Genomic DNA, 12,731 nt, shown 5'->3' on the forward strand with positions numbered 1-12,731 from the left:
ACCACCCCCTGGGCCCAGACACTTTTCAACCCACCTTGCTGCCAGCTCAGCCAGTCCACACCTCACCAGCTTCTTTGTGAGGATCTTATGGGTGGGACATCAAATGACTCACTGAAGTCTAGACAGACAACATTCACTACTGTCCCCTCCAAACCCACCTTGTTGCCCCTGCACAAGTGACTGGGATGGGGAAGCCCCTGCAGCTGGATCCATCAGAAATGGCTCCAGGGCAGCAGCAGCAGCAAAGCAAAGTGAAATGGCTCTCTTGTTTTCCCTACCATGAAAGAAACCCACCGCTGACCTCCTGACACTCCAAACCCGAAGATGGGTGTAGCTGGTCCTGGGATGCTGAAAGGGAGCGGCCAGCAGAGGGACCTCACTTACCCCACAGTCTCATCCCAGTCGCACCAGAGCCGCTGCCCGATGCCCTCCATGCTGAGCTGGAACTGCTTCAGGCAGTAGTGCCGGATCATCCAGCCGTAGTCTGCCTCCTGGCATGCTGTCGCCGCGATGAAGTGATGTGCTGGGGGATGAGGAGAGAGTGGGGTTAGGTTCCGCCCTGGTGGGTCAGGACCCAACCACAGGCTCTTTTCATGCAGAGGCCATCTGTCAAAGCAAAGCTGGACATCAAAGCAACCCCACTCTCAACCAGCTTCCTCTAAACCTCCTTCTCGGGGTTTTATTTCCCTCTTCTCAGCTTTCTGACACTGCAGCATCGTTCTCTGTTCTCCTCCCAAGGGCCTGCCGCTAGATAAACCGACATTCAGCACAGACCAGGTAAGTCACACATAAGGACACAGACTTATTCTCTGCTGATCACCAGACACACATCTTTGGGCTGTAATTTCCCAGGTCTTTTCATTTTACAAAATGAAGAAGGGTGTGGGGGCAGCTGGGGAGTAACTCCTCGTGTCCCAGCAAGTACCATGCTGCTGATGATGATGAGTAATGGATCCCTTAAAAATCATCTGCACAGTACCACACTTAAAAGCATTTATCCATCTCATCTTCATATCATCTTCAGCACCTGACAAGGGCTTACAGGAAAACTGGAGAGGGGCTATTTATAAGGGCATGTGGTGGTAGGGCAGGGACAATGGTTTTTAACTAGAGCAGGGTAGATTTAGATTGGACATTAGGAAGAAGTCCTTTACTACTATGAGGCACTGGAACAAGCTGCCCAGAGAAACTGCAAACACCTCATCCTTGGAATTGTTTAAGACCAGGCTAGATGAGGCTTTGAGCAACCTGGTTTAGTGGGAGGTGTCCCTGCCCATAGAGAGGTTGGAACCAGATGTTCTTTCAAAGTCCCTTCCACTTCAAGCCATTCTATGATTCTACGCTTTCCAATGGAGCACAGGGACAAGAGCAGAGCAGTGAAACTCATTCGCACAGCCCTGATTTAATTCACCTCTGGGTACACATCCCTGCCACATAGTGCCTTCTGGTCTGGGACCAGAGAAGAAAGAGGTGGTGCTTCCTTCCCTGGGAGTTTGTGTACAATTAGTGTAATGTCACTGGTGAGTGGAAAGGGATAAGGGCAGTAATGCTGCAAAGAGGGAGCAGAAAAAGCCTTCAGAGGAATGATTTACTGAGCCTGGCTATAAATAATACTTTGCCCTTGGTCCCAATGTGCCAGGCAGTGCCTTTGCAGCTCCTGGAGTACATTGCAGGCAGGCATCACATACCAGCTCTATTTTTTGCTGTGTGTGAATAACTGCATGGAAGAGTGGGGCTGTATTTTTATCTTACCTTTTAACAAAACAGAATATATTCACCTATTTGGCAATCTGCATATGAAGGCCACAGGACACCTCCAAGCAGCTCCTACCTTGTAGATGCCCTGCTTGAGCAATGCCTCTGCAGCCCTAGATTCAGAGAGTGCTCAGGTATCAGCATCCTATGGCAAAGGGTGGGAACTCAGAATCCACTGGGGGAGTTGGGTGGTGAGGGGCACCCAGACACTTGGGCAAGGTTCTTGGATGGCTGCAGGACTCCCATACTGCCCCATGCTGTAGTAGCTGCTTCAGTTTGGCTTAACATAAGACAACTTGGGTTATCAAGCCAAGGGAAGGGGGTTAGGGAGCAGCAAACTCTCACTGCTGCAATAATAAGACCAAGCTTCTTGTAATTTAAGGCTCTCCCCAGGTGATACCACCCAGGGTTCACTCCACAGCACCTGCACAATACGACTTCAGCCAGACACATACCCCACTCCAAAATGGGAAGGTTTGAGACGATGAAGTGAAGCACTGAACAAGAAAGAAGAGGAGGAGGAGAAGAGGAAGGAGGAGGGAAGGTGCAGTAATTTTACACAAGAGCTGGACTGCAAATCTCATTCTTGGCAGGCTCAGGGAAGACTGATGGCTGTGAGGCTTCCCTCCCCTTCCCATCCTTTCAAATCTGGACGAATCAAGGGGAAAAGTGACATGGCTGAGTGCGCACCAGCAACCAAGGGAGATTCAGGTGCCATCCCAAGAGGTCACTAGACTGTCAGGGACAAGTACTCTTCAAACATCACACCCATCATGTTTCTGGATAAAGAGCCTGCAGAGAAAATGCTGTCAGTGAACATGTTGAGCATGGAGCAGGAGTGATCTGCACAGGGGGAGAAAGAAGCAGGGGTTGGGGGGTGAATAGGTTAAAATGCAGCCAGACAAGTGGCCGAGGAGATTGAGGAGCAAAGGAGGAAATGAGCAAGACACTCAAAGTATGGAGAGAAACTGTGGAAGAAAAAGCCACTTTAAGAAATTTATCAGTGATACAGCATAAAAAAGAAAGAGAAGCAGAAGTTAACTGAGCATGGCCAAGCTGCCCTTCGCGTGGCTTTGCTCTTCCCTGCTCCCAGTTAGCACGAATGAGCCTAGAGACAACAAAAACAACCATCCTCAGAGATGCCCAAACATTTCCTGATGATCATACAGCTCCTCCTGCAGAATGGATCTTGAGGAAAACACCGTAATAGGCAGCTCCACCTTGGGTGGAGAGGGGAGAAACACTAAATAAACCATGAGGATGAACCAGCTGAGAACTGCAAAGTAGCTGCAAAGCCAGCTTGAGTAGCTGCAAGCCATGTCTATGTGGGAGGCAGCAGGAAAGTGATTAAATATTAAACGAAAAAAGCAACCCAAACCAAGTGAAAATATAAACCTAGGGAGTTCTGTGCAGTTGCCAATCAAAGTAGCTCAAAAGACACTGCTGTTCTGGCCAAGGGGGCAGAGGGCAGAATACAGGTGTGGGCAGGCAGATGAAAGACAGTGCATGTGCTTCATCATTGCCATGTATGTGACTTGGATACCTGCATGCTGTTCTTGCCTCCTGCTGCAGCTCTGAAGGGCCTTTGCAGACTTTTGGTCCACTCTTTGCAACGTTCTGCAGGAGGTCTGCCTTCCCCATGAGGACTAATTTAGCAGTGAGCATTGCATAAGCCAACAGACAAAGCTTGGTAAGCCAAAGCAGCAGTGCAAACACCATGCTCCTGGATGATCTTTCTCCCCACACATCTCCCACAGCTACACATGGGGTCTGTCTGCAAATCCTTTACCCCCAGAGAACTGGGGGAAGCAGATCCATCAGCCAGTGACCACGATATTTCACAAGGACATTTGACTTTTAAGACTGTGAAGGGTTCTTTTGTTTTATACATGACAGGCAGAGAGCATCCAAGAGGAGCGAGGCTCAATAGAGCCCATTGTGTAAACGCTGCAAGGACGGAGCTGGGCACAGTGAGGTCAAAAAGCTCTTCTGTTTTCATCTGGCCAGGGAGAACTTGACCTAGCTTTAAATGCACATTTTAAGGTCAAAGAGAGGAGAACCTCCTGCTATGTTTCCACATGGTTCCCATCTAAACCCACAGATATTTCCCTGCTGCTTCTTGGATTTCCCCCAAAGCCGTGGTTATCAACACTTCAGGCTGGAACAGGCTCAGGGTCTGCAATGACCAGAGGTAGAAAAAAAGCAGGGAAGGATTTTTATATCTCCTGGCTCTCATTCCAGAAGGTTTTCCTTCCCTGCTCAGCCCTGCTGACAGAGGCAGCATAAGTCAGCTGCAGTGAGCTGTCAATAACCGGGCTCTGGAGCAGTCACATCTCTGTGCTTGGCAGCACCCATTGGTGAAGGCTGTAAAGAACTGCTGAATCAATGAGCTCCAAAACCTGACAGTACAGAGGCAGAGCTGTCTCCAAGAGCTCCCTGCTCATGCATCCCCTGTTCCCTTTGGAAAAATAACATCAGTAGCTACACAGTGATCTCCTGAGAACATCCTAGCAGAGCATGTGTTACCTCCAAAGCCTCACTGGTCTTTCAGTGCCACTTAGACATGGAGCAGAGGGGTATTTTTCCCTCCATTTCCCCATGTCTATCCAGCCTGTGCATTCATACAGACGATGCCACTGTGAGCCAGCCAAAGTTCATCCTTGTAACAGGAGTGCATGGCCTTCTGCGTGGAAAGGCTCCTTCTGAAGGAGGCACCATCCAATGCAACATTTATCTCAGCGTGTGGACCTGCACAACTGCTGATGAATTCCCTTCCCTGTCTATCAAAAGATGTAACTTTAAGGATCCTTAATTTGGCTTCTCACATGGAATATCTGGAGAGTGGTGGTGAGGAGCTGCTTGGAAGGAAGGCTTTTTCAGGCATCCCAGATCCTTGTTTGCCCTGGGATTGGTGTCCTGGAGCATCCCATGAAACACTTAACAGTGTTCAACTTACTGAGAGTTAGCCCTAAGACATCAGTCATGTGCCTCCTGCAGATGAAGGCTCCTTACCCAGCACCTGGACTGCACTCCACTATTTGGAGTCTCATCCAAGAAAGAAGCTCTTAAAAGAGGCTCTTTTATAGGATTAGAACTGGAGATATCCCAATTTGTGAGCCCTTTCAGTGGCATTGACTGGGTGCTGCTGGAGGAGCTACCAGACCCACCCAGCAAGGCCTTAGCTCACTGCTATCCAGAGAACTGGGGGACCTTGACTCCTTCAAGTCCACAACACCCCTTGATGGTACTGGATGAGCTATTTGACTATGTGTGCTGAGTGGTCATCAATCCATCCTGGCTACAGCTGGACTGGCAACATGTTTGTTTTTCTTGTTGTTGGAAACCCTTCATAGCAAAGAGCAAAAAATACCCAGTTATTCATCTAAAAGCTTAGAGGTCTTATTAAAGCCTAAACAATGACAGATGATTGCAAAGTGATAGTCACAAAAGGGCTGGCAAAGAACAAGCCACGTTTAGCTAAACCCGAGAACCAGCACAGCTCAAAGAGGATACTCTCCTGAGCTGCTCCCAAACGCTGTGACCTCCCCTTCAGGAGATGATTAGCTCTCTCAGTGTCCTGGAGTCCTGTGTACCCCTAAATTCCTCTCCCTCTGTGGTTTGAATGGGAGAGGAAAAGGCACAAAAAGACCTGTTTCCCCCCGCTGCCCTGCAGGCATGAAGGGGTGAGCAAGGGGCCCTGCCGCACGAGGGGTGCCCATGCAGTGCCCGCGCTGGAATTGAGCTGGGATTGGCTGTGCCCTTCACGCCTAGGCAGTGGTAACTCTGCTCTTTGTCTAGGGAGGGTATAAATATTGGGGGACTTCCCGCCTTGGGGTTCCCACCCTAGAGTTCTCCCCCACCTGGATAGATCCTGCAGAAGGAGCCCCTGGCGCTCTGCTCCCAAGGACAGCTTCCCACCTTAAGCATCCTTTATGCAGTAGGCCTTAAGGACCCTCGGACAGCCTCTGAAAGAGAGTGAGGGGACAAGCATCTGGACCGCCCTTCTTTCAGCCAGCCTGGCTCACCTGTGAGTAACTCTGGCTCAGCTTTATTAATAGTGGGGGGTGCTGTATTTAATAGCTTGGCCTTTTCCAACTTCTGACTTCCAAAATAGTCAAATCTACCTCTGGTATCCTTGCAGATCTTCTCAACCTGAATCTGCTAATTAAACCTAAATTATTTTCTGTATATAGTTTTGGGGGCAGGTTTTGGGAAAATAAAATAACTCTATTTTTCTCTAAATTCCTGACTTGGCCTCATTAATTCCCTGCCTCTACAACACTCAGCAAGCCCATGATGAAAACAGTCTCGTTTCCCCTCCTTTTTGGTGTGGTTGTTTACTCTGCTTTATTGAGAACAAGCCTGGTGGCTTGGGCCTGGCTGCAAAATAAAACCCACCAAGAGCTGGAAATCTGGAGCTCATTTGCTGGGTGTACTTCCAGCCCTGCCTCTGCCATGTCCCCATCCAGCGGGACAGATCTTGCCTTACCAAGTAAGAGCCTGTGAGATGAAACTAGGTAAAGCCCAGTTGGACATATGTGCTGTGAGCTGCCAAACCAGGTACACACCTGCTGGGAAGAATGCTGATGCTGAGAAGGAGATGGTCACCCCAAACCTGACTTGTCCCTGACTTGACCAACATCCCTTGGCCACCTTGGACTCACAGCTATCCCTGCTCGGCCTTTTGTCCTGGAAACAAAAGCCTCAAGTTTGGACCACAGTGCTGTGTCTCCACTGGAGGTACCACATAACTTGGGGAGAGCAGGTTTTGAGCAGGGAGATTTTGCAGGCACAGACCTGGGAAGCCTTGGAAGCCACTCTGTACAGGGGGAGCACATGTTCATCAACCTCAGGTTGCCTTATTTTGCTTTTCAACACTTCATTTTGGGATCCACATCTACAAGCAGACCAGCTGAGCCAGTCTTCACCAGCTGCATTGCTCAGCATCTTTGCCTTCACATCCACTGCTAATTAGTAATTAAGCTTAAGTCTGTTGAGCATCTAGTATTCCCAGCAAAGGGGATGATGTACCCCTGGGAGCATCTGTGGGTTGTGTAAGAGCAAGTCCTCTCCCAGCACCCCGGAGCCCTTCCCAGATTGAAGCATAAAGCCAAGGGAAGGGTCAGACCCATCCCAAAAGACCCATGGGAGAGCAAGGACAGGACACAGGGGCGGGCAAAAGGCAGAAGATGCGTGTGACAAACATCCTGGTTTGTGGCCAAAGTATGGAACACTCTGGCAGAGGGCTGCTTTGTTGACTCAAAGCCATCAAACCAGCCCCGCTGCAGGCAGCAGATGGCTTTGCAGGGAACGGAGCAAGTGCTCACAGGGCTAAAAATAAACCCTCTACTCCCAGCAGCGCTCGCACGTAAAGGGCTGGGCTGAGCGCCGGCTGCTGCCCACAAACTCAGCGTGGGACTGCCGGTGTCGCTGCAAACCTGCCTTGAGGAATTCCCCGACCACCTGTCTGTGTGCATCCACACCTAAGCCAAATGTTGTGCTCTCCAGACTAAGTTAGATTTGGCAGGGTGGTATTCCCAGCCTGCTGCTTTGCAAGGAGCCTCTGGTCCCCGTGGTGGTATTACAAAGTCAGCTGCTTTCTCCAAAAAGTAGGCTGTACCAACAGAAGTAGGAGCCAGGCACTGAGGATCGACCTCTTCTGCATCTCACCCTGTGTCTGAGGAGCATCCTTTGCACCTGGTTCTGAAGACCTTCATGAGGTACAGCTCTGGACAAAAAACAAACTACTGTGTAACCTAGCAGGAAGCTCAGATCTTGTGCAAGAAACCTCATGCCAAGAAACCAGAGAGAGGGGAAGTCACCCATGCCAGTAAGGGAGAAGCAGGAACAAAGGCACAACTGCTCTTCCAGTATGCACAGACTCATAACCCCCTGGAAAGAGTCTGGCACCCTCTGCTTAAAAGCGTAGCTCCTGCTGGGACTGCTTCAGGCAGCTGCCAGCTCAGCAAAGGCTTCAGAGCTTGCAAACACTTCTTTGGTTCACCAGGAAAGAACGAAGCTGGTGCTTAGCAAACACGTGAGCCCCTTCGGCTGAGTTGGGGGACAGAAGAGTGCAGATGTTGGTGTTGGGTGGCTGGCTCGATGCTGTTTCTCTGTCAGAAAGGAGGGAGCCATCTGCTAACACCTCTGCTTGCCGACAGCCTGGGATGTGCCCCCACAGTCAGACGACCCCTCTGGGCTATTCCTGTCCTGGTTTTGCATGGGAAATGTATTTTTAAAGCCTCTCCTCTCTGCCTAGCTGGGTCAGGCTGGGGGCACTGGCACCTGCCCCAAGCTGCTGGGATTTGGCAGCGGCTCCTGGGGCTGTCAGGGCTGTGCAGCAGCTTGGGAACAGTGAAATGGACATAGGTACACAAACTCCACAAAGGATCTTAGGGGAAATGGAGACCCAACCCCTTCTCAAGTAGCCCACCCAAGCCCCACCACCAGCACATTCCCATCCTCTACCTCATTCCTATGCATTCCCATTCCCTCTCTCACTCCTAAATCTATCCTTATGCCTTCCTGTGATGGTTTGGGTGTTACCCGCTCCCCCACTCATACGAAATCACCCAGACTAGACTCAGCTAAGCTGGAAGTTAAGGACATGAAGTTTTACATTTACATCTTAGCACAATATACGAGCAGATATTTACAATATATACAGCTATATACAGGTTAAAAAGCAATACACAAACACAGCAGCCCTCCCAGAAACCTGAGTCCCCAGGAGGGGCTCCCAACCATCCTTCCACCTCCTTTCCACTCCTCTACCTTATCCCAGAGTTTGCCTTACATGCAAGGTGAGTTTGGAAGATCAGCCAGGGCGGTTAGAAAGCAGAAGGATTAGTTACACAGAAAGTAAGCCAGTGAGGAACGCACAGGCACCCAGAGACACACAGCGACTGTGTTATCTATGTGTATGTTCTTGTTTTCACACATCTCAGCAAGCCTATGAGTGAAGTAGACATCACCATTGTTTCCTTTTCACAGCCTATAATAATTCTTCTCACCAAAATATTCCAGCTAGTTTCAAACTAGCACACTCCCCATGAAGGCTGAGGCAAAGCCTCTCCTCAGGCAGGTCCTCTGGGGTTCTATTTCCTTCCAAGCTTGGCAGTATTCAATCTTCAGCATCTTTCCTTCTCATTACTAGCCCACCGCAGGAGAGCATCTAGAGAGGCTTTTAGCATCTCCTTGTGGTGATTTCGTAGCCCGGGTTAGAGGGGCACTGTATTACAGCTCAAGACACCTTTTTCTCCCAAGCTCAGCAAACGTGGTGAGAGGAGAGCATGGGTCACAGGGTTCTCCCCAGGCACACCCTCCCTGCTCAAAGTGCTCTCCTGGCCTGAGAAACAGCTTTTAACTCAAGGCATCTCCCTTTCTTCAACTGCAGTCAAGGACTATCATCTTGGCCTGTTCTGCAAAGCACTTGTAAATGGAGAAAAGCTGCAACTGTTATTTAGCAGGCAGAAAAAGAGCCCACAGCCACCTACCCGCCTGGCCTGAAGCTGCCAGGACTAACCTGCTGCCACCTCTGACAAAGTAAGTTTGGCCAAGGAAAATGGATGCTTTGTAGCACCTCAAAAAAAATCTATTTATTAATGCATTTCTTGGACAAGCGAAGCACCAGGCTCCCTGCATCCACCCTGTTCAGAGACATCAAAAACTCCTAAGTTTGAAGTCTTCACAGAGATGCTTCTATTTTCCTGATCACTGTAGAGATGCAGGTGCTTGGCAGATGAGCCTGTGGGGAGAACCTGTCCCAGCACTTGCAACCCACAGACACACAACCTGGTGATGTCAGGACTCACTGACCAGCCAAAGTAGTCACCTACCAGCTTGCTTAATGCAAGAAGGGCATATCTCATCCTGGCAGCATCAGTTCAGACAGTTACTCTGTCCCAGACCTGCTCCTTGATGCTTCTGGAGGATCCTCAGGCCCTCAGACCTCCTGTCTGCTGTATGATTCTTGCCTTGGCATATTGTGACACTGGGTCCCCATACCAGGCAGCCTCCTGTCTGCTGCACGCTTCTTCACTTGGCATGTTGTGACACTGTTCCTTAACCTGCAGACTTTTCCTTCCCCAGGTAACCACTCAGGATGTAACCTAAGAGGGAGTTCCTGGAATTCAGGGCTGTTCATATCGTGAAAGAGAGCAGGGACTTTTCAACGTACTGTTGAGTCACTGGGGGCAGGGAGGATTTCAGAAACAGAGCAGATGCTGGGAGGTGAGGGGAACATCTGCCTGTCTCCCAGCACCTGAGAGGGTTGATCCCAAGATGTTTTGGACATGCTGCCACCACTTGCTTTGGAGAACAAAGGGAACAGTCCCCTCCCTACCTGCCCTCTGCCCTGGGGGGCTACAGATGGAGCAGAAGAAAACTATCCAGCTCCTACTTGGAGCCATCTGTACGCATGGCATGGACGTGGCAATGAAGAACGTCTGGAGCTCGCCAGCCAGGTCTTCAAATGGAGGGCTTAGCCCATACTTTACTTGACAGGTAAAGCTTCCAAAGGACCCAAAGACTCAGGAAATTTCAAAGGGAGAGAAGTCACTCAGGCTGGGAAAACAAATGTTAAATGAAATGAGACAATGCCAGGAAAGCTCAGGTTTAGGGAATCAGATATTCCTCTGAAAAACAGCCATATGGTTGCGGCTTTGCTCATGTAGCTCCAGGGAGCAACCTGCAGGAGCTGCAGTTCCAAGGCAGAGCATTGCCACAGGTCCTCAGGTCTGTGCACTGCATCTTCTTTCACCCTGGTTTGCTCACAGAACAGCCTCCCTTGACCCCAGATAAATTCTTGCTATCCAGTTCCATTAAGTCCCAGTAAAATGAGACCACTGTGCCAAATAAGCAGTGCAGCAGCAGGTGCCATGGCTACATGCCATGCCAGGGGCATGAGCAGGGGAGAGAGGCAATAAAACTTGGATGGCTTGGAAGACTGAAGGTACCTGAATGAAGAACTGGTGGAGAAAGAACTGCTTGGCCAGGCTGGGGACAGCCCCCTGTTAGGAACATGGCCATGTGGAAAGCTCAGGTGGCAGATGCCCTTTAAAGAGGCCAAAGGCTTTCACACTTTCAGGAGCAGTGATGGGTCTGAAAGGGCAACTGTGGTCCTGCCAGTACCATCCACCGCTGCTGTCAGAGGAGTGTCCCCAGGAGTCTCCCAGAAGCAGAGCCAGCACAAGAGCTGTGCCAGGCTGGAGGTAACACAGTGATGCTCCAGAAACACTTCCTGGGGATAAACATCACCAGGCATGAAGACATATTTACAGTAAAAGACAGTAACAGGAGAAGGTCAAACGGAAACAAGCAGATCAGGAATAAGCATCGGCTCCAGCTCAGCTGCACACTGGCACCAGGACACAGCTCTAAGCACAAACACCAGCCCAGTGTCTGTGGCAATCCCCAGTACCGATACAGGTCGTGGGATGAAGGGATTGAGAGCAGAGCAGTGGAGAAGGACTTCAGACACACCAGTGGGTGAAAAGCTGGACTTGAGCTGGCAATGCGTGCTCACAGGGCCAGAAGCCAGCTGTAGCCCAGGCTGCACCAAAATCAGCTGCTCTACTCTGCTCTGGTGAGATCCCACCTGCAGTGCTGTGTCCACCCCTGGAGTCCTCAGCACGGGAGAAGCTGCTGGAGTAGGTCTAGAGGAGGCCACAAAAATGATGAGAGGGCTGGAGCCCCTCTGCTGTGAGGACAGGCTGAGAGGGTTGGAGCTGTTCAGCCCAGAGAAGAGAGGCCTCTGGGGAGATCTTATATTGGTCTTTAAAGGAACCTACAAGAAAGACTGAGACAGATGTTTTAGCAGGGCCTCTTGTGACAGTTTTAAACTAAAAGAGAAGAAATTTGGACCATATATATATATATTTAGTTTATTACATATTCTAGTCTATGATTTTTTTTTTTTTTACAGTGAGGGTGGTGAATCACAGAACCTTAGAGGTTGGGACCTCCAGAGATTGATTCAAACCTCCCTACCAAGGCAGGGTCACCCAGGGTAGTTTGCACAGGAACACATCTAGATGGGATTTGAAAGTCTTCAGAGAAGGAGACTCCACAACCTCTCTGGGCAGCCTGTTCCAGGGCTCTGTCACCTGTAAAGAAGTTTCCCCTCATGGTGAGGTGAAACCTTCTATGTTCCAGTTTGTAGCCAATGCTCCCTGTCTTATTACTGCTGACCACCGAAAAGAGATTGGCCCCATCCACTTTGACACCCATGCCTCAGGTATTTGTACACATTGATCACAGTATCACCAAGGTTTGAAGAGACCTCACAGATCATCAAGTCCAACCCTTTACCACAGAGCTCAAGGCTAGACCATGGCACCAAGTGCCACGTCCAATCCTGCCTTGAACAGCCCCAGGGACGGCGACTCCACCACCTCCCCGGGCAGCCCATTCCAGTGTCCAATGACTCTCTCAGTGAAGAACTTTCTCCTCACCTCCAGCCTAAATTTCCCCTGGTGTAGCCTGAGGCTGTGTCCTCTCGTTCTGGTGCTGGCCACTTGAGAGAAGAGAGCAACCTCCTCCTGGCCACAACCACCCTTCAGGTAGTTGTAGACAGCAATAAGGTCACCCCTGAGCCTCCTCTTCTCCAGGCTAAACAATCCCAGCTCCCTCAGCCTCTCCTCGTAGGGCTGTGCTCAAGGCCTCTCACCAGCCTCGTCGCCCTTCTCTGGACACGCTCAAGCATCTCAATGTCCCTCCTAAACTGGGGGGCCCAGAACTGAACACAGTACTCAAGGTGTGGTCTAACCAGTGCAGAGTACAGGGGCAGAATGACCTCCCTGCTCCTGCTGACCACACCATTCTTGATGCACGCCAGGATGCCATTGGCTCTCTTGGCCACCTGGGCTCACTGCTGGCTCATGTTCAGGTGGGTATCAATCAGCACCCCCAGATCCCTCTCTGTCTGGCTGCTCTCCAGCCACTCCGACCCCAGCCTGTATCTCTCCATGGGGTTG

At 50.3% G+C, this 12,731-nt stretch overlaps 1 protein-coding gene across 1 annotated transcript in view; it reads right to left on the bottom strand.

Annotated features, from left to right (window-relative positions):
- LOC135187353 (RNA-binding protein 44-like) overlaps positions 1-12,731 on the bottom strand; it is a 49,285-nt gene that overhangs the window by 14,788 nt on the left and 21,766 nt on the right. The window contains 1 exon segment of the mRNA XM_064165985.1: positions 385-523. Within this exon segment, the coding sequence (XP_064022055.1) occupies positions 385-523 (139 nt within the window).

The sequence above is a fragment of the Pogoniulus pusillus genome, chromosome 2, assembly GCF_015220805.1.
Source record: "Pogoniulus pusillus isolate bPogPus1 chromosome 2, bPogPus1.pri, whole genome shotgun sequence".
In the NCBI taxonomy this organism is placed as follows: domain Eukaryota; kingdom Metazoa; phylum Chordata; class Aves; order Piciformes; family Lybiidae; genus Pogoniulus; species Pogoniulus pusillus.